The 23,727-nt window shown below is 27.3% G+C and overlaps 1 protein-coding gene across 5 annotated transcripts in view; it reads right to left on the bottom strand.

Moving 5' to 3' along the window:
- The window catches only part of LOC118071925 (mucin-4-like), a 79,172-nt gene that overhangs the window by 38,067 nt on the left and 17,378 nt on the right, over positions 1-23,727 (bottom strand). For 3 of the 5 annotated variants that reach the window (XM_035091419.1, XM_035091421.1, XM_035091418.1), the window contains exons 3-6: positions 5,294-5,590; positions 4,120-4,475; positions 1,361-1,692; positions 739-804 (exon numbers count right to left, since the gene is read on the bottom strand). In XM_035091419.1, the coding sequence (XP_034947310.1) occupies positions 739-804; positions 1,361-1,692; positions 4,120-4,475; positions 5,294-5,371 (832 nt within the window). In that variant the 5' untranslated portion in view covers positions 5,372-5,590. The remainder of the gene's footprint in view (positions 1-738; positions 805-1,360; positions 1,693-4,119; positions 4,476-5,293; positions 5,591-23,727) is intronic. The other 2 variants (XM_035091422.1, XM_035091420.1) reach the window with 1 other exon arrangement.

Consider the following 23,727-nt stretch of genomic DNA (forward strand, 5'->3'; position numbering starts at 1 on the left):
TTGATACCCTAAGGAAAGACCCCTGAAAATAGATATCGTCTATTTGTGTCAACACACAACATCTATAAATATTTGCTCGTCAATATGATGAGAAAGAAGAAATCAAGTGGATTGATGCAAAATTTTATCATATAAAAAATTTATTGATATTTTTTAGTACTTCAATAAAAAAATATATAAAATAATTCTCAAAAAAACATAAACCTGCTTTACTTCTATTTCTATCATTTACTATCAATCAATCTTATTAAACTAACATTTTTTTTCTCCATCAAGTACTCTAACTTCCTGGCTTTATTATTGAACTATTGTATTTAAAGGATCCTAGTTATGGTCCATTTAGTGCCAACACATAAAATAAGTCATTAAACTTTAAATGAACTACATTGAATGGTTTAATTATCAATACCATCAAGTCAGACCAGTTTACTCCAAGCAGTTTTATTATTCCAAACCAATATTGATGGAGATGAAGAATAAAAAACAAAGTTCAGTTTATTTTTTTGACTTATCAAAGTATGGACATTGGAGCCAATTGATTTTAAAAGAAAATAGTTGGAATAAATATACAAATTTTTGCATCAAACCATTGCATTATGTCTCTATGTATTATTACCTAGTGATACAGGTGAATAATAACAAAAGTATAACACTTATACGGATAAATAAAATTTGTATCAATAATTATGATTTTATTGCACATTTCCAGGAGTCTTTTTAGGATACAGGTGACTGTACCTATTGCGCAAAACGGGAAAAAGACCCTGACCCATGAATGAATGGCGGAAACAAGGGGATGAGCTTCTGAAAGAAAGAACATCAATTCAGTTTCCTTTGGAAATTCTTATTACTACCTAATAGTTCTACTTTTTCTCTCTCTTTCCTCGTTCATTCTCTCTCTTGGATTCTCATGAAAAAAATGTTTCGCATATTCTATTTTACTGTTAATATTTATTTGATACTGGAAACAATTAAACAATGATTCTGGTTGCAAGATTACCTGAAAAATATTTTGATATCAATTATGTTGCTGTTAGAAACCAATTGAAATTTTTAAAATACTTTCTCTCTTTCTTTCTGTTCTGAATATTTAATAAATCCAATATAAAGTAAAAGAAGGTGAATTTTTAATTAAAGGAGTACGAAAAAAGGAAAAAATGGCAGTCTGGTACCACCAAAGATATTTCACCTTAATTAACGATTTTTTTCATGAGGAAACATTTTCGTTCATGAAAAAAAAATATTCATAATTACATATGTATATTCCCAAGCAGATTCCTTGAATGATTGTAAACTCCTATAACAAATTTATAACTTTCTAGCTACGTGAAGAATATTTAATAAAGTATTTACAACATACCTGGTATTTTACGACTTCCCCTGGTGCCCGTGGACGGTTGTGTTGTTGAGCAGGGTGACTGTGATCCACATAGAGAGATATCCAAAGGATTTGTGGTGACATTTATATTTGGTTTGGCATTTTTTAGCATTTTTCCACAACTATCTTCAATCTTATCTTTCTCTAGGACTTGTAAATCTGATTCTTTCTTGAAATCGTTCCTGGTGTCAATATGATTTGCTTTCGACTCTTCCATCGATGATATTCTCTCTTTTGCTGCTAGTAAAGTAAGCATTGAATTTACCTGATGAGGATCTGGTTGTCCTGCATCTACTGATCCTCTTACAGGAGTACTAAAATCAGACGTTTTTCGTGTAAGAAAATTTCGTTTCGCAAAGGTTACCCGAAGTTCCCCTCGTGGAAAACGTTCGAGGAACAAAATTTTGTTTTTTTTTTTTTGAGAATTTTTCGTCTCTACTTCGAATGTATTTTGAATGGTTTTTACTTGCAAAAATAATATACATAATGAAAATAATCACATATTGGCGAAAACTGAGGAGCATAGAAATGTGTATAACTTCTAGGCTAATGATGCTGGCAAGTTGATTGAGGGCTCAAATGAAAGATGAGGACAAGAGGGAAAAAGTCAATATAGTAGAAATCATAATTGGAGCATAATTCATGCTAAAATTGAAGCAATTTTCGGTTTTACCCCATTTTAGGAGTGAAGAAATAAATTTTTCAAATATTAGACCCGATTCCGCATTTCTACGCATTGAGACGAAGAGAATGAGTGGTCGAACTTAAAAATCGGACAACTTTGATTTTTCACCCCAAAAAAATGGCAAGTGGTACCCCTTTCCATTTTTTTCACCCAAAAAATAAAAGTATTCCGATTCTAATGATTGAGGGCTCATTCTCTTCGTCTTGATGTGTAGGAATGCGGAATCGGGGCACCGGTAGAAAAAATTGACTTTAACAACCTTAAAAAGGGGTAAAATTGGATACAAATTAAAAACCATCATCCCCTTGACTTTAAACCCCTATAACTCTTGAACGGACGGTCCAATAACCGTTTTTAGGGACGTTTTAAAAAGCTTGAAATCCAAGGTAAACATCCATATCCATGAAAATTGTTTAAAAAATTTCCTTCACCCTTAAAATCGCTAAAATATAAAAAAAATCACATTTTTTTGGGAAGTTGCCAACTATTTTGGCCATTTTGAGGGTGTAATAAATTTTTTTAACATGTTTCATGGATATTTATTTCTAGCTTAGATTCTGGAGTTTCTAAATACCCCTTAAAAATCATCATATAATGATTTTTTCACAAGTTATAGAGGTTCAAAGTCGAAGAGAAGGTAATGTTTTCACTTTTCCTCGACTTCCGACCTTCATAACTCGTGAAAAAATCATTATATGATGATTTTTAAGGGGTATTTAGAAACTTCAGAATCTAAGCTAAAAAAACATATCCATAAAAAACTTAAAAGAAATTTATTCCATTCTCAAAATGGCCAAAATAGTTGGCAAAGTCTCAAAAAAATGTGATTTTTTTTTATATTTTAGCGATTTTAAGGGTGAAGGAAATTTTTTAAACAATTTTCATGGATATGGATGTTTAGCTTGGATTTCAAGCTTTTTAAAACGTCCGTAAAAACGGTTATTGGACCGTCCGTTCAAGAGTTATAGGAGTTTAAAGTCAAGGGGATGATAATTCGTAAGTTGTATTTAGTGTAACCCGTTTTTAAGGGTGTTAAAGTGAATTTTCTTGACCGGTGCCCCGATTCCGCATTCCTACACATCAAGACGAAGAGAATGAGCCCTCAATCATTAGAATCGGAATACTTTTATTTTTTGGGTGAAAAAAATGGAAAGGGGTACCACTTGCCATTTTTTTGGGGTGAAAAATCAAAGTTGTCCGATTTTTAAGTTCGACCACTCATTCTCTTCGTCTCAATGCGTAGAAATGCGGAATCGGGTCTAATATTTGAAAAATTTATTTCTTCACTCCTAAAATGGGGTAAAACCGAAAATTGCTTCAATTTTAGCATGAATTATGCTCCAATTATGATTTCTACTATATTGACTTTTTCCCTCTTGTCCTCATCTTTCATTTGAGCCCTCAATCAACTTGCCAGCATCATTAGCCTAGAAGTTATACACATTTCTATGCTTCTCAGTTTTTCGCCAATATGTCGACAAATTTTTTTATACGGGTTTTTACAAGAATACTTAAAAAGAATATTTCTAACATTATTAACTATTCTATTTTATTTTCCATTACAAGTAAAATGATTGGAAATTAATCTCTAAAATGAATAAATTCCAATTAAAGTTTTTTTTTCATATCAATAAAGCATACAATCTTGGATTAATTACTTTACAAAGTGGTGGCAAACACTTGTATTAATGGAATTAATTTGCATTTTTGTGGAAGTTTTAATTCCTTATAAGTCAACTAATTCATCTAATACACTTGGTGGATGCTATATCCTACAAGATCATCCATTTCCTTCCATCAAAAAATTGACTTAGTTAATTTATTTATTATTAATTTTTTTTTCACTACAACTAATTATGTAAATTAACAACCTTAAAATCTTATTCTTTGACTTTATAGACGTATTGTATTAAACCTTCACAATACAAAGGATCAAAATCACCTTTATTATAATTTAATTTAAAACAACAATCTGATATTAATCTTCAAAGCTTAAGTCTGTTTCTCAAAAGGGTTCCGAAAAGATAGAAGATGTTGTAATAATAAAGAGCTTTACCTAAAAAATTCGGCGGTTCGGAGATCAGGAAGTGCAGGAATCCGTCCAGATGCAAAAGGAAACTTCGTTTCTCGGCGAATGTTTGCAGGAGGAGTAGGGGAGGAAGCATCAATGCCATTTATTGGATTTATGTTCGTATTTAATGTTGCTTCTATTGGAGGGGACTGAACCATTGGGGCAGTGGTACATTGGGTAATGGCAATTGTTCTATTCTTCGTAATTGTTTCCAAATTATTTGTTCCATTCTTTGTTGAAGGCAACATGGAGTTCATTGAGGAAGCTGGTGGAGACAATTCTGAGGGTTCGTCGGCTAAATCCATGCTGTCATCATGCTGCTCGCTGTCTGTAGTTGTCATCTTTAACACATTTCAAATTTTTTTATATCAATAATGAATCTCCTTCTCAACTCTTATTATTGATAATTATCTATTTCAAAGCAATAAATGTTAGTCGGTAAAGTTAAGACAAACTCTTTTATACTATTTGATACACTCAGACTTCATGAATCTGTTGACTAATTAATAACATTTTTCAGAAAATAAATGAAATGTCTTGAAAGTTTATTACGTAAAATGATGAACTAAATAACTTTTTTTCACAACTGCTTGAATAAAAAAATTTCCACTAGAAAAAAACTAAAACTTTTGGCCGTCGTAAAAATATCAAGTCATGAGATGTATGAAATGTAATGACACAGGTAGAGATAAAACAATTTTCGTTCTATTCATCATATCTAAATCAATAATTATGATATGTTGTATGTTCTTCATTTCATGTCTTATGAATAAATAAAAATCTATCTCTTCATGCTTCAAGACAACCTAGTGTTGTAAAACAAGGACATTTTTATAATACAGTTAGTGTGATACTTTTCAAGCATCATAGGATGTAGTTCAAATCCATCATAAAAACCATCGTCACAATACAAGTAGTATTCCCATAGGAAGAAACTTTTTTTTTGTTCTCTGTATTACAACTCAGGTTATTGATTTATGACAGTCACATCGTTGTACAAGTTTTTTTTTCTAATTATCTCTTTATAGAGTTATTATTCAATGATCACCTAATGTCAACATGATGATAAAAAAAAACAAAATGGCAAGTTAACTTGTAATGTAAATATTTATAAGATAATTTAAGATGCAAAAGTGAGTTAGAAGAAACAAATATTTACCACAGTAACCATTGTGTTTGCACTATCTGTGCTTGTGTTGATGGTTGTTTCCGAGGCAGTACTTGAGCCCATGATCATGACCTTAGGTACAGAGCGACAGCTGCGACTACCACCTGCTGATACGAAATTGAGCCGACGAAGTGCAGAGGCAGCATGTGCCAAAAGATCAGTGTCTTCTCGAGAGCTTTCGGTTGCATTATGCCTCCCTCCGCGTATCGGCGACGACTGCGACCTACCAAGATCAGTACTAGTACCCCTTGCAGCTTTTACTGATGAGCTACGGTTTTCCACGTGACCCTGAAATCATAATGACAATACATAAGACATCAATACTGCTATTCAGTGTCATTATCAAATGTATTTAGACCTCAACAGTGAAAAGGACATAGAAAACATCACTATGAAACTAAGTGCAATAAAAAATGATGCTGATAAAACGATCATGAATTTCTATATTGAATCAAAAGCTGAATATATAACTGAACTAGGATGATATTAAAAGGAGCTTGATGTGTAATTACTTCAGCGTTTATGGATGTATATTTGTCTGTAGAATGCAAAATACTCTGTAAAGCACTCTATCAATTTTGATGGTAGTTAGCAACCAATTAGCAATTGACACATGTGTTACATGCAGCGTATTACACTTTATACACATGAATTAAAGATCGTTTGATATGCGAATCACGAAACTAGTGGTTATAGAGGTATTTTATTATATAAAGCCATTCATTCTAGATTTTATAGACCACAGCTGATATAATTAATTACCAAATATTTCTTTTCGATGACACTTTTTTTTTAGGAATTAAAAATAACATAATCTCCCTGAATAAATTATAAAGCTTTTATTGATAAAATAATATTATCCTTTAACTTGTAAAATAATTTTCGAATTTTTTTTCTTAACTTTAGTAGTTGAGTTCTTGTGCTGTAGGTTGCTCTAAGTCTGGCTTAAGTTCGGCATCAAGCAAATGTCTAATGCAAGACTTAGGTCAGACTTACGTAAGCCTGTTTCCAAATCTGCACTGGAACCATGAGGAAAGTGCTTCGTATCTCAAGGGAAACTAACTCTATTTGATTCCTTTACTTCTCTTTCAAAATCTGTCTAGTTTGATATTCAAAGAACATTGATGATAAATTTATGAAAAGCATATATTAATAAAAATATTCTGTTCACATTTTTTTAAAAACCTACTAGTAAAAATTATTGCTAGATATTAGATATTTATTATTTTGGAGTAACTTTCATTTAATAATTTCTAAAAAACTATTGTATTTCCTTTTTAATAACAGTAATTGTTTTATTGCTGATTTCATACGTTTAACAGAATACTTCATTAAATTAAAATTAATGTGGTAATAAATTATTGATAGTATGACGAATTTAATTGAAAAAAAATATTGTGAGTATTTTGAGATAATTTTTTTTATTTTAAGAATATTACAAAATAATTGTACACTAGGGATATTTTAATAGTAAGGTAATAATTACTAAAACAATTTAATGTTAAAAATTAATTATTAATAAATAATATATTAAAATATGATTCAAAAACAATGATATTATTTGGAGAGACTAGAGAAATGTATTAAAAATTTGAGTTACTGTTCATTCAGAAATAGTTATTCTAAGAAAAGCATAATTCGTCTATTGTTTGAAGTAAAAAATAAAAGTATACTTATTCACCTCTTTGTTTAAAATATACCGTTTTAACTCATTGTCAATTGTACGAGTTACAATTTTCTATCTCAATCCCCCTACGACACTGACACATATTCCACTTTTTCATTCCTACTTTCTACTTCAGAACTGTGCAAGTTTTATCAAAATAAGTTCAGTAGTTTTCATGCCAGTTTTATATTTGTATATAAAAATAAAAATATACAAAATAAATGAATAGATATTTAATTGAATTAAATTGAAATATTTATGTGAATAATTCAATAATTTTGTTTAATCAAATATAAAATGAATTTATAGAATTATTTAATTGTGATTAAGTGAATAAATAGATAACAAAGAAAGTTTTATTTTTTGTTTTGTTTTATCATTCCATTATAATTAATCAACTTATATTTATTTGTTATTCTTCGTTATTTTACCTTCCAGAATATAACACAACTCGTATGATATCTTGTTGATGCAGCTATGTTAGTGGGGGAGGTTATCGAAGCAAAGGACTCATGGGAACATTCGAATAATGGTATTACAATAAAAACAAAGTCGATTCGCGCTACTGAATCGCTAAATGAAAATTTTATTGATTCTACAAAAAAAAAAATACACACATTCGTTAATAAAAATCGAGTAAAATAATTAGAATGAATGATTTTAAAATTAACTCAATCATTTCAGGTGTTAAAGTATTAAAGAAACAAACTTTATCATTTTTTTATCTTGATAATTAAAAAAAAAAATGTAGGAATTATTTGATTACAATTTCACCGAGAAACTTTGCAACACTTGCAATGAAAAATTGTCTTATAAAAATAAAAGCACCGTTTTTTGCTTTTTTTTTTACTTAAAATATATTTTCATCAGGATGAGAAATGATTATTTTGGAGTTAATTTATAGTAAAAATAAATTAATTAAATTTTCTCAAGATTCGTTCAATAATATTTTAAATTTAGCTTTACTAATCGAACAGTCTTAATATTAATTAACTTCCGAACACAATATTTCGATGACAATAATCATCCTGATCAAGTATAAAAGAAAGTCTTCTTTTCCATCAGCTTTTTCTCAAAATAATTGAATATTAATTTTTTGTGACTAATTATAATAATTTCTCTTTAATCAAACCAAAAAGTGATCATTTCTAATATTTACCGACTAATGAAAAAAATTAATCACTCTTCATTTATTAATTCAGATACCAAAGTCAGGTGGTTCATTTGAGAGTCCCTAATGAAAAACAGATGAATTATTTTTAAAATTTAAACTTCAAAGTAATTAAAAAAAAAGTAGGTTGCTAACAATTATTGTGTATTGTTATAAAATAAAAATCGAAATATTTTGTCAGTTGTTATGTGAATATATTGATTTATCATTACGATACTCATAAAAAGTTTTTGGTAAAAAGTTTGTTGGAAAAATTGAAGTCACGTAGTATTGCTCTTGAAAGTTAAGATTTTGCTCTTTTTTTTTCTTCTAACTTATATATATATATTTTTTTGTTCTTCTTTTTATCCTTGAATTTTTCTTTCTTGAACTGTCTGTAGCGATACTATTCAGAGTTGCTGATAGTAATAACCCGTACAAAATACAGTTTTTTATTCCCCTTTTCTTTTTAATAGCAGCAAGTAGTGACTAATACTTTATTTAAAAGGCATTTTGTAGTATTTTTATAGCCACTCTTATAAATATAATTTCCTCAGATAAATCATGTTTTAATATTTTTATTCTCAAAAAAATAGTTTGATAAATTTTGATGTAATTGAAAGAAAAAAGTAATACATGATAAGAATTTAATTAAATTTTTTTTCTTCTTTGAGAAAGAATATTTTTTATTATTTTCAATATTACTAAAAAGATCATTAAACAAAAAATTGACATCAATACGAAATAATTCTATTTTTTTTTTAGCTTTATTCACATAAGATGTCTCTCAAATTGCCTCATTTTTTATGTACTTCTATCAAACAAAAATCCCTACTAAATAAACATCTTCAATTTAATTTATTTTTACGGATTTGAAATGGAATATTTTGTTATCTATCAAGTGACAGAGAGAAAAGTATGAAAGGATTAGATATTATTATACGTTCTATAGAAAGTTAAAAGTAATATTAATATAGTACAGTGATCACAACTTGTTCACAATACAATTATTCTAAATTAGAACTATACATTCATCAAGCTTTATTCGAAATATTTACATTCATAATATATCCTATTTTTATGAACTCTAATCCTATTAGAGTAGACTCAGAATTGAAGTTGCATAAATTAAAACTCTTTAATTATTTTAACGAATTGTAGTTACATGAAAATTCTGTGAATAATATAGAGAAGAAGGTAGGGTAAAATGAGGACCGTAACAAAACTGATGATACGATGTTGCTAGAAATGTTCTTCCAACGCCATTTAGAAGAAATCTTTAGTGCTACAGATATTTTGCTAGCAAAAGTGTGCTTGCTGTGATTTTGTAAGTATTTTTTTTTATCTCATGTGATTTCATCTCATTTTTGACGTTTATTAAGTGCGTGGCTGTTCAAAATATATGGTGCACACATCTGTGTAATATTTTTTTATTGATATCTGTTTTATTAACTTAATAATTAATTCATCAACATCCTCAGCTATCTAAGAATAGAAGTTATTTTTGAAATTCCATCAATTATTTATGTCTACAATAATATTACAGCTAATATGGACAGCATATTATTAATTATTATCTACCTTTTAATTGAAATTTGAATAATTACGTGAACATGTATTAATTTTTATGTAATGTCTGAACATGAACGATTGAAGCATAAATACACTTTACTATTGAGATTAGAATTCCTGAATCAGACAGATAGACAAAATTTGATAAATCATCAATCATAACGTACCGAAAAATTTAATTAGTTGATCGTATTACATACATATTGAGATTATATATTACATTAATCTACATGATGGGAAGCATATCCAAAATTCAATAGTATCATTCATTTACTGAAAGATAGTCATAACTCAAAATTTATTGATGTCAGGAAACAGAGATGGAGATTTTGATGAATATCATAGTTCAAGATATCTACAAATCCAGCTAAATTCGAGTGTTTAGTGATAAAATACTCTAAGTGTTTAATAATAACACACCTAATTATTTACAATATCAAAGACCATAAACAAACTATAGCATTTTTACAATCAACTAAAAGCATTTAAAATTCTTCACTAAAATTGAAGCAATTTCCGGTTTTACCCCATTTTAGGAGTGAAATAAATAATTTTTTAAAGTTTGACCGATTCCGCATTTCTAGGCATTGAGACGAAGAGAATGAGTGGTCGAACTTGAAAATCGGACAACTTTGATTTTTCGACCCGAAAAAATGGCAAGTGGTACCCCTTTCCATTTTTTTAGGCCAAAAAATAAAAGTACTCCGATTTTAATAATTGAGGGCTCATTCTCTTCGTCTTGATACGTAGAAATGCGGAATCGGGGCACCGGTCAAGAAAATCATCAATTTAAATAACACCCTTAAAAAAAAGGGGTGAAACTGGGTCCGAATCAAAGAGTAGATGAATTTTTTGACCTTTCCCCGACTTCCCGACCTCTATAACTTTGTGGAAAAATCATCATATGATGATTAAAGGGTATTTAGAAATTTCAAGAATCTAAGCTATGAATACATATCCATAGAAATACGTTTTGAAAAATTTATTCCCCTCAAAATGACCCAAAATAGTTGGAAAGTCTCAAAAAATGTTATTTTTTTCATTTTTCAACGATTTAAAGGGTGAAAGAAATTTTTTAAACCATTTTCATGGATATGAATATTTAGCTTAGATCTTTAGGTTTCTAAAACGTCCCTAAAAACTGTTATTGAACGTCCGTTCATGAGTTATAAGGGTTTTAAAGTCAAGGGGATGATAATTCGTAAGTTGTATTTAGTGTAACCCCGTTTTTAAGGGTGTTCAAGTGAATTTTCTTGACCGGTGCCGCGATTCTGCATTTCTACGCATCAAGACGAAGAGAATGAGTGGTCAAACTTGAAAATCGAAGTACTTTTATTTTTTGGCTGAAAAAAATGGAAAGGGGTACCACTTGCCATTTTTTGGGGTCGAAAAATCAAAGTTGTCCGATTTTCAAGTTCGACCACTCATTCTCTTCGTCTCAATGCGTAGAAATGCGGAATCGGGTCTAAACTTTTAAAAAATTAATTTCTTCACTCCTAAAATGGGGTAAAACCTGAAATTGCTTTCATTTTAGCATGAATTATGCTCCAATTATGATTTCTCCCATATTGACTTGTGTCCTTTCGTCGAGATCTTTCAATTGAGTCCTCGATCAACCCGGTAGCATGATTAGCATGAAAGTTATACGGGTTTAAACATTGTAAACACTTTAAGTGTTTAGTTTCCAACCATTCGAATTTGCAGTGAACTCAGAGTGCACCCCTGTTGGAATCATTTTTAGATATTAGTTCTTGTCATAAGATAATTAAAATAAATTTATAGTTCATATTTTTAATTCCCAAATAAAATTTTCCCGATTAAATTTAGTATATTTCAATATGTATTCGATTCACTTACATTATGTGATATAAATAGTGTTACAATTTAGAATAAGAAGACGGAGGAAATTGCATGTATATTATATTATTTTATTTCAAGACAACAGGTTCATTAATTATTTCAAATTCAAATACATATAATATAATGTTAATTTAAACTTTTCGGAGTTATTATGTATTTTAGTCGTAGGTAATATTTATTTTAAACCTGTCATTAACAGAAAAGATCTCTACCAAACAATTAATTAACTTTTTTATCCACCACACAAATGAATTATTATTTTTTATGTATTCCTCTATATTTTATTTGTTTTTATTTCAACATTGTTCTCATTAATTTATATTTTACCTATATTATTATTAAATTTATACATATTTAAGCACTTGACTTCTCAATCGATTAAACTTGTTATATGATAAAAAATTTTGTTTAAAGCTTTAGTATATTAAATTTATTCATTTGTAAATTTATCTTTCATTAATTAAATGTCATAGATAAATAATCGCTTAATTATTATTAATTTTTTATAATTATTTTTAGCATAAAATAATGAAGATCAAAGCATGGGAAATTATTCATTATAAAATTTCGATTCATCAATTGTAGCGTAAAAATAATTACAGCATAATTCAGATTATTGGAAAGCGGTAATTCTTTAATTAAAATATTACTCCAAATGGAACTGAATAAAAATAATATAAATTTTAATACTTTAAACTTCACTTATTCGAAACAAAAAATTACTCCAGAGAGTTTTCTTCGATTGATTTATTTTTAAGCGTATTTAAATACATCATTTCGTGAATAAATAAAAATTTGAAAATAATCGCAAATAATTTTTCTTTATACATCTCAATCAATTTCTTTTTTTTATCCCATTCTTATTTCGTGTCTGGATGCATTAATTTTTTCACTAATGGCTTATGGCTTATAGAGAAATTTAATTTCATGTTGAGATTAATTATATTATCTTACTCATCATAATTTTTTCATAATGAAGGTTTTAAACAATTATGGCCATCTGTTCGAGCCCCACCCTATGCTAGTTTATGGAAGCTAACTTAATAAATGATTACTTATAATTCTTTTATTCCGCTACACAATTAAGTAGTGCTCAAGAAATTTCACAATTTTAGTCTAATTTTTCTGAGTAGTTAATTAAAAATAAGCTGATTGCTGACCTGACGTATTTATTTTTACAAAAATTTAATAAATAATTAAATTGAATAATAAAATTTTTTTAATTAATTCCTTTCTCTTATGAGTTGGAAAAAAATGACAATTCCAATGACATAATAATCGATTATATTCAAAACAGCATGTAAATCTTCATCCTTACATGTCAAGTAACTAATTATGATAATATTGTACTTCGTTATTCAAATGATTCTTTCATAAAAATTTTTTATTAGATACTCATTTAAATTCAGCTGCCTTTCATCTGATTATTTTAATAGCTTAATATACTTTTCTATCGATTTTATAATTATACCTACATCACGATATCTTCCTCAAATTTTTTTTATGTATTTTGTTAAAAATAGTATGCTATCATACTACTTATTAACTCCTTTCATTCCATTTGAAATCATGAATTTTCCTTCAAACTCAACATGATACAATTTTAAACTATTTATTCAGTTATTTTGCTTCTTTTTCTTCACGACAATTACTACTTTACTATGTTCTTTTTCCACTACTACTAGAATATATAATTTGAATTTTTAACCAATAAGGACAAAGTCACTCACTTTTCGATATATTTCGATTATTGGCTAACTTCATATCCATGTAAATTCACTATTGTATTTCGATACTTTACTCCTGCTGGTGGGTCACTCTTAACATTGCACTGTACCTAACCTTTTTATTTTTATTTATTATTCTATTTTTTTGTTATTACTTATCAATACAACTTTATAAACTGATGTTTTTAATCATTTAAATCATTTAATGGAATTATTTTCATTAAAAAAAATCCTAGAATCTATTTTTCTTGAAACCTGTCTTAGACCATGTTAAGACCTACTCAGAATAGTAGTGGTCAAAATTCAAGGTAATACTTTATCTCTACCCTTATGTTTTATTTACTCAAGTTCTTGCCCCTTTCAGTGTTCCATGACTTAATAAATACGTCGTATATTCATTACTTGATGACTGGTCAAATTTTATGCGTTCATTAATCTTATTTGCACGACCTTCTTATAAATATTTTCTTCCTTAAGAGAATCAGTGAGAAGTCTTTGATTTTCACAGATTTTGATTGAATTGATAATCACTATATGAAATGTTTTTTTTTTTTTTATTTCAGTAAAATTAATAATCCCCCAAGAAATTTACTTTACTCACATCATTTCAGAGTTTAAATTTTCTGTAGAGATTGTCATACTTTGCAAAAAAAATTCAATTACGCCTGTTTTTTTTAACCATCCAAGTGTGTAATATCCTTTTATAAAAGCTCTCACAAAGAAATAGTATTACATACACGATATATCGTGAATATAAAAAAAAAAATTTAAGCAAAAAAGATACTGCCATTGTTACATGATATAGAAGGTATATAATTGAATGAAAAAAATATTGATCCACTTGATCAATTGTATTTACATGAATCATTACATCAACTATATATATATATATATATTATTACAATAATATTGAAAGAGTATAGATTGAAAATTAGGATAAACCTTAATCAATATAAAACGCAGATGTGAATATGATACTTTATTCGACCATCATCATGACAAGTTCTATCAAGCGAATCTTCGACTTGATCGAATTTGATTCGCTCGGGGGAATAACCAAGTATCGACTTTCCACGTGACAAGTTCGCTTTTCACCAAGTTGCTTCGCTCCTTTTTCGCTTTTATCTATACATTCTTTCCTTTTCCTCCTATTCTTGTCCCCTTATTTCTCCTTTTTTCCTATGCTACAAGGTGGCCTAACAAGCCTACCATCACACATAACTATCGATTCGTTAGTCCGGACTTGCCTCATGCATTTATATTATTAGTTACACTAGTTAATCTAGGTCAAATAAATCACAACAGAAGACAGAACATCATGTGTCATAACTAAATATATCCTAAAAGCACAATGAACCATTTTTTTTATTCTATCTTTTAATTGGCTAACGTTAGTTAATTAATAGAATTACAGGCTTTCGTACATAATTAGTGTGTTCATAGGGCGTATATTTACATTTGGAAATCGATACAATTATTCCTCATCAGTAAACATTACGTTCTATTCAAAACCGTATTTCGTGAACATGGACATACTCCAAATACCGAAAAATTCATAGACTTAAATAAAGAGGAAGACAGTATTATCTATATTCATTTAAACTATTGAAGTTTTTGTTGGGACGTGGATCAATATTTTATTGATAATAATATTAATAAAATAAATTATTATAAAATAGAATAAATAAGATACCCATTTTAAAACAATTGCAACTATAAACCGACTCAGTACCAATCACCACAGTCTTGCTGACTTTCTCTTCACTGCAAATCTCAAATTTAAAAGTGGTTTACTCAATGCACTTAATATGTTTTAACATGTTATCACTCATTTGATTGACATTGTAGTCATGTTTAAAACACATCCAAGAGCATTCAAAATAACTACAATGGTAATCACATGAGTGATGACATGTTAAAACATATTAAGTGCATTGAAAAAAAACACTACGATGTGCAGTGTTTAAGTTAATTTATTAAGCTCACCTAATATAATTGTAATTGTGGTTATCATACACAAGATGCAAATCATGTCTTATGGTATTGCTCATTGTATAAGGAGAAGATATATTAAGGTTGAATCCTTACGAAGACATAGCAACGTCTCTTTAGAACCACTTAGCCTATGATGTTTTCTAATTAGCTAATTTTTCGATGAAATAGAAATCGCAATCTAAAAGTCAACATTGTTTTATGGGTTTGATAGATGAAAAAAAAAAAAGAAGTCAACTTTGAGTTGTAAAAAAAATAGTTTTCAGACGAAGAAAAAAGATATATTCTAATTAAAAAAAACTAGAGTCCACTCTATCTGATATTCTTTCAATAAATTCAATTAAATGGCTGCATCAAGTTCTCAATGACTCTATCTATAGGTTTACAATTACCTATTTCCAAAAAACTCACCATCTAATCCCGCATCGAGCATTCACAGCATGTGGTCTGTACAATAAAACAGTCATGTCTAGGTTTATTATTTAAGGTATGATCTGATGAGATATCAGTACTCCAAAAACAACGTTGAAAATTAGACCAGAATCTTTTTTTTTATTTTTCAAGAATTCAGGTTTAAAAAAAGAAAGAAATCCTCTGAATGCAGTGAACGATAGAAAATTTTCAATTACATAGAACAGTTAAAGCCACCTTTAGTTACTAAGCTGCGCTGATTTGGCACGTATCTAGAGCAAATAATCATGATTAAACACCAGCTTAGAATGCTCAGAGAAATCGAGCTTTTGTGGATGAGAAATACATGGAACTGAATGTGGAATAGTCCTTGTATCAAATATTTTTGGTATTGATATTGAGTAATTGAGTGAAGTATTTTGATATTCATATTTATTTTTTTTTTCCTTTCAATATTTTACTTTTTAAAGTTCTTTGAATTTTATCTTTGTTTGATAAAATTCCAATATTCATTGCATTCAAGATTTTAACGAAAATTTTTTCTTTACAGAAAATTGTATAAAAATATTTTTTGGTACACTTTTTCTACTTATGAACACTAAACTTTGAATGATTTTTGAATGTATTTTGCCTTATTTATTTCAGAATTTTAATTTAAAAAATAAAATAAAATTGATAAAAGTTAAATAATTATTCTGCTTCAGGTTTGAATTAAAATGTTTAAAAAAAGGAATAAAATATATTTCATGTACCATGGTAAAATTCATACAATAACATTTTTATCAGATATTAAATAATTTACAACATACGCAAATTCTTTTGGCCTGCGGCACAATATTCAATACATATGAATAGTATAGGGACTGTTTATATCATTTGACAAATTAATTCAAAATCGTTAATCTGAAAACTCGCTTTTAATATTTTATTGAGTATAATTATTCTACAATATTTTAATAATACTATCGAATTTATTTGACTCTAATTAAGATATTTTCAGTAAATTTACATTTTCATTTGACATAGGTCTTATGTCATCATTTAAAGTTCTTTTCTTCTAATTTACTTTTCTCTATTGCTGAAGTATTTTTTTAAACTTAGTTGTTTACTTCAAAGTGAACATTGTACTTTGAAATTTCAGCACTTCTAGCTCATGAATAAATGATAAAAAGCCAAAAGATCTTACATTCTTTCAGCACTTTTTTTTAATAACATCGAATCATTTGAAGATATATTTTTTATCACACATCCTTTAATAATTAAAAATACTATTTTTTATGAAATACACACAATAGCTTTCTGCATATTGATTAATTAACGATACAATAATTAATACAACAACAATAATAACAATAGTAATAATAATTAATTCATGTAGGTTATAATTATTATTGATAATTTATTTTTCTTAAATGAAATAATTAATTGATTTTATTTATCAAAACGAACGTCTTATTTTTTTTTTTTATAATAATCTTTAATTTTAATGAAGTAAAAAAAAAACTTAAGAAAGAGTTAATCTCAATCGAAATAGCTTAAATAGTTTTAAAAAAACGATCAAAAAGTTTTACAAATATCTCTGAGGAAAGAATGTATTATTGGAATTCTACTTTTCTAGAGTTTTATGAATGTAAAAATGCAGATAATAAAAAGGCAATAAACAAATAAATGAAAAAGTTAATACAATATGTTAGTAGAAATGCTGTCACTCTTAACGTATATTTAAACTACTTAATGCTGAAGCCACGGCTTGACAAGCGTAGAGAATAATTCACTCAATATATCCTACTGTTTCTATTATACCTCTGAGTATACCTGTGCTTCCTCTCATGTCTCCACGGTTATCTATATACACTTGTCAAGAACTACACCAAGATAAAATTGGAGACTTCTGTATCATATAATATATATTTCACTCGTATAATGTTTTCAAGTACTTTCTGAGAAACAGTAAAAGGTCTTTATGGTACAGTATTGTAAAAATGTGATGATCGTATAAGACGTAAAATGAATCTTAGAACTGAGATTATTACATATAAAAATGAGTCGTTACATCTAACCATAAAGGAATAAATTAAATTATTATTTTACAATCTGTTTAGTTGCCATTTTGCTCACGTAGTTAGAAAGAGGGAATGTGACTGTAATAAAAGACATTTATACTCAATAATAAGAGGCAGCATTCTGAATTATTTTTAATATTACTCGCTTTTAAGAAATTAATAACATAAATATCATTCGGTATTTTTAATTAAATTCAAAATATTGAACATGAACAATTTTATAAAGCAAAAAGTGTATTATATGTTATATTTAAAATCCATCAAAACTTGAACATTTTGTAACAATAAATTACCCCATATGGAAGAGATATAGTAATAAAAATATATTAATGGATAATTATTCAGCCGAACCTTCTATAATTAAATGTACAGAAATATAATTAAATATATTTATACAGTCAATTATATAATTATATATTTTTTTATATTCAATTATACAAGATTTGGCCGAATAATTACAATAATGATGATTTTTATATTTATGTAAATACTAACTGTATATATAAATAAAATAAGTGTATATTAACTATTATTTAAATAAAGTTTCATTAATATTTTGTTATGAGTTTGCGAAATCTATAGTGTAATTAATAAATAAATTACATAAAAATGAATAGAATTATTACTAGGAGTCGCGATAGATGTTAAAACTTGACTTATATTAATAAATTTAATTTACAAATTATAAATTTTCAATTTTTGGTACTGCAATTAATTTTAAAATTCAAACAAACCATTGTTATTTTATAGTTTTAAATTGTCACTTCTATCAGTAGTCCTTATGACTGCCAGAAATTTTTTTCCAATAATATTATTACTGTTAAATAAAAATTGATGTATAAATAAGATAATGAGTCATAATTTAAGCATAATGAATTGATAAGTTTCGTTATCTGGTCAATTTCGACTTGATATTTAACAGTAGCATCAGGTCCTTTTTCATTTATTTCACTCAACTTTAAAAAAATAAAAGTCAAAACTGTCTTTCTTCCTGATATTTTCAGTGAAAGTACGACTTTTATTCTCTCATCTTGGGGGACGGAAATAAATGCCGGAGGTAACAAAGATTTTTCATTCCCCGCAATCTTCAGACTCAGGAGTGGAAAATCTTTAGTACTCCTTTAAACAGATATATGACGCTCTAAATAAAGAAGGGATGGAAATGTGACAACATGAAACAATATAAATATAAATTTTAAAAAATATGTTACTCGAAATGTATTACTTTCATATGTACACTCATATGTTGTGTTTATTTCGTAATAAAAAAAAACTTGAAAATGTCTTCCTATTTTTTTGATCATACCTTAGAAGTTTTATTGTTACATTACTTGAAGCAAAATTATTATGATTATTAAATATACTAAATGAAAAATATTTTGTACACTAACTTGAGATGAAATTATTGCATAAAATATGTTTTTTTACATTTATACTTACTTATATAAAGTAAGATTTATTGGGTCTAAATAAATTATTTGTCGAGTGTTGTGAGAGTTTTAAGAGTGCGAAATCAGAAACTACTTTTTCGCTTTGACAGTTAATGACTCACTTTAAAAACTATACAACATTTCTTGGAAGGGTATTTCGAATAAGAAAAAAAATCTCACAAGCTCTAAGATACTTTACTTTCTGGCTTTACAAAAAAAATCCAGAGATTTTTTCCTTTCTTTTCCAATTTACGACAAAGTCGTCGTATAAGTAAGTGATACAAATATTTAAATGAAAGGTTTAGAACTAGAGAATATAAGCCTTTAACCCACATTCTTTTATTCAATTTCATCATTTTTCGTCTTTAAATCTTTCTAAAATTACTAAGATATGTCAATTTTACGACTTCTTTTTCTCATTTATTTAATTCCATTTAACTTGTGCGTTTGACAATTTTTTCATTCAAAATAAAATTTTGTTGATGAAAAATTAAGTAATGAAGTTCAAAATATGATTAAAAAATAAAAGAAAATATTATATTCTTATGTTTTTAAGAGGGCATAGAATTTTACCCTTGCATATAAAATCAAATCAAATTTCGAACTTTATAGAAAAAAAAAATGCTAAAAAGATTGTAAAGCATTTTAAAACTCAGTTTAGCATGTTTCCACTTTATTTTACTCTAAGTGATGAAATAATACGTTATTTTATCGAGAAAAAATCATGATAAAGTGCTGGCCAAGTTCTTTGCATGCATAGAAATAATGTTCAATGCATTACCAGCACATTAATATATATTATTCAGTTAAGAATCAAAATATTTATGCATGTAAACATAGAATAATTATTTTAAAATTCTGAAAATAGTTAAAACAATGCTTTATTTTTAGTAGCAATGTTGATAATCATTTAATCAATGTTTTATAAAAATTAACAATAACTTGTTTGAATTCAATACAAGTTACCGATAGAGTTCTGATGAAGGGACATTTCCAAAAATGACTTAATTGTGCCGGGTATCACTAAAATAATAAAGAATTTAATTTAAGGCCTAAATTTCAGGCGACGTTTGAAGAATACAGGTACAATTTGAAGCGAACTATATGGACTGCTTAACTGGTCTGGGAGCCAACGCGTAACTAGAAGGTCCTGGGTTCAACTCCCGGTAGTGAAAGAAAATATTTTTGCTGAGAATCGTTTTGAGTTAGTTGTGGCGTCGTTTATTTGTATTAAAAAATTGGAAAAGTGAAGGATTCTCTAAATTAGGACTTTATTCCAATTTACATTGCTGCAACAGAGAATTTTATTGAATAATGAATAATTTATATTAAAAAAGAACTATTTTGAATTCAAAAATCGTTTCGATGAAAAATCAGTTATTTATTTGGATTACTCCTGTGAGAATTTTTTATAACATAGATACGAGAAAAAGTTTTTTCAAACTCCTTGATGGAGGGAAGATTATTCATGGTTTTCGTTAGTTATTGCCAAACAAACTTTATCGACAAACGTCATCGAGGTCGTATATGAAGTTTACATAAAACTAGTTTTTATTTAATACTACACACAATGAAGAGATTTCTTTTTTATTTCCTGAAATATAAAAAAAAGATTTCTGCAGAGCTTTTTTTCAAGAAAAGGGAACTAAAAGCAGCACTGATTAACATAAAATTATCATATTGTTTTATATTAATATTCTAAGAGAATAATTACTTTTACAACTCAAGAGATAAAAGATAATGATTTAGATGATAAAGATAATAAAATAAAATATCTTATCAACTTTTGGATTTAATTGTTAAAATTTATCTGAAGTTTTTGTTGAATTAAATACAAATAATTTTGTCAGAAAAAATTGGAAGGATTAAATTGGAAAAATGAGCTTAAAAAAGATCTATTATTCATCTGAACATTATTATATATTTTCAAAGTTCAATTTTTTATATTACTGCATTATTCTCTTTGCAAATAAATTTTTATTATCCAAGTTTGATCAGTTAAAGTATAAATACAATGGAGATAAAAATTTTAAATCGTTGCCTTTCTTTTTTTAAATCAATAAAATTTTTCAATCAACTATCAACTATAGTGTTAATATTAAAAAAATAATTAAGTTTGGGAATTTATAATTACTATTGTTATGAAGATAAAGAACAAAGTAAAAAACAAGATTTCACTAAGCTGTAGCGAATTTTTTTTTTCTGTAAGCATTGTACAATATTTGCTTACAAAATTTCAACACAATAAAAATAAAGTTGAAGCGCTTGTAGTCTATACCTTTCTAAAACACAAGGGAGGTCTTGTTATACTTGATTATATACTGCATATGTATACATACTCTATCCTTTCAATTCTCCAATTATTCTTCTCATATATTTTTTTCTATTCAATCACTTTACACAATTTTCACAAAACAAACACACGTTTTTATCAAACTTTTCTGATTTTTATTCCTCCAACTAGGGTTTTTTAATTCTATTTTAAGTATACAATTAAAAATATCGTGAACTGAATAGTTTACTTGAATGGATAAAAAAACAACTTAATCGAATGTAAATTGAAATAAAGTAGAAACAAAAAAATGGAAAAATAGAACATGTTTGAAGACAAATTATTGAGTAAACTAAATAGAAGTTTTATATCTATTTATATTATTTTACTTGTAATTGTAGCATTCTGCTATTGCTCAATACTTCATTAGGGAGGTAATGTTTCTTCAGTGATTTAAGTGATGTTCGATTTCATTTACTTTATTTAAGAAAGTGAACCAATAAATTTTATGAATTGTCCGGATTTTAGAGAAATAAGAGTGTGGGCACTAGGAAATGATAGGTTTGAATAGGGAAATCAGAAGAATAATTATTAAGAAGACAAGAAGAAACCAGGTATGTAAAAATTATTTAGGTAGAAATTCTAGGGAATTTTTTGTTATGAAATATAATGAGACACCGGATAGAAACGAAATTCTTTACGCTATGCGGCAAATATTTATTTATAAATTTTTATCAAGGTATTTTGTAAAAGAAAATAATGATTTGCGTATAAATATTATCTTATTTTTTCCAATAAATTTACAATTGTTTATAAAAATATGGATTAGTGACATAAAAGAACGGTTATTAATATATAAGATAAAGAATCACACGGCTTTATTTTCCATTAAAAATTAAATAACTTGAAAACTATTAATTGCAAAAAATTCAGATTGGTCTCATTATTTTCCTCGTAAAAATCTCTATAAATCATGTGCATCATGTCTTGATCTGCGATACGTTGTTTTAAAGTTATTTAATAAAAAAATGAGCTGTGAGAGTAGATAGATTACTTTTCCTCTGTTCCCATAAGAAATTTCGTTCCAAAAATTTATATTTATGATAGGATATATATTTTTCTCCATCATATTGTTTTCAGTAGGAAGTTAATTAATTTTTTCAGTAAAAAGCCACTTTAAAATTAAACCTCATTGAATAATTCTAAACCGCAACATTATTATTTTTTCAAGACCAACGAAAGAAAAACTTCAATTAAAAAATTTCTTGCTATCTAAACAAAGTTTTTTTTTTATTTACAATAAAAAGCAAGGCAAATTCATTAAACAGAATAAATTAATTGTAAAAACTCCTATTATTTATAAAAAATTTTTAATCAAAATGAAATCAACGAGCCTTCGTAAAATAAAAATAATTTCACAATCACTATTGTGAAAATGAATTCATAAGTGTAATCATCGAAATTCATTATTTTGAATCTGACAATAAAGTACGAAATTAAAAGCTATACAAAAGAGGAAATTGCACTAAATAGTGAATAATATTAAATCATAAATACTATGGTATTAGATATATATACATATATATGTTGGTGAAGATACGTCCTAGTTTGAATCCTATACCAATTGCAATGTTATCAATGCTCCAGTAAATCTAGACATGGACAATAAATCCATCGCTTGATGGTATCGACAACTAGCAAATTGGTTGGTTTATCAAAACTAACGATTTATTGAATAATTTGAACAATTATTTACTATTGATTATTAATTTAAAGTTTCACCATACTGCAAAAATATACACACACTTTTGATAAAAAAATCATCAAAAATATTTAAAATGAAAAAATGTAAAAACATGGTACAATTTGATTGAGTAATAATTGTAGCCATTGAACTTGATTTATAGATTATGAATAGATAATAATGTTATTAACATTCAATCGTGAGGGGTGTTCTTAAAGAATGTTCAAGAACAATAAATCCTAGACAATAATCTCTAGTTTAGTATGTGAATCTCGAAATCTCCCAACTTGTTACACAGCATTTCTAACTCCTATAAAAACATCCAAGTGCACCCAAGAGAATTGTATCTCACGTAAAACGACATCAGTTGCTTTAGATATAATAAAAGAAATGCGTTTGTGACATCAATACCAGTTGGTTTTCTCTTTGTTGTAATTTATTTAAATTCAGGATTTTATGCTATCGTAAACTTGAAGCAAACCTCGTCAACATATACACAAGCTTTTCATTCTATTTTTTACAGGCAAATTTATTTAAC

Source organism: Chelonus insularis, unplaced genomic scaffold (genome assembly GCF_013357705.1).
Source record: "Chelonus insularis isolate UGA/USDA-ARS -01 unplaced genomic scaffold, ASM1335770v1 contig_88_pilon, whole genome shotgun sequence".
In the NCBI taxonomy this organism is placed as follows: domain Eukaryota; kingdom Metazoa; phylum Arthropoda; class Insecta; order Hymenoptera; family Braconidae; genus Chelonus; species Chelonus insularis.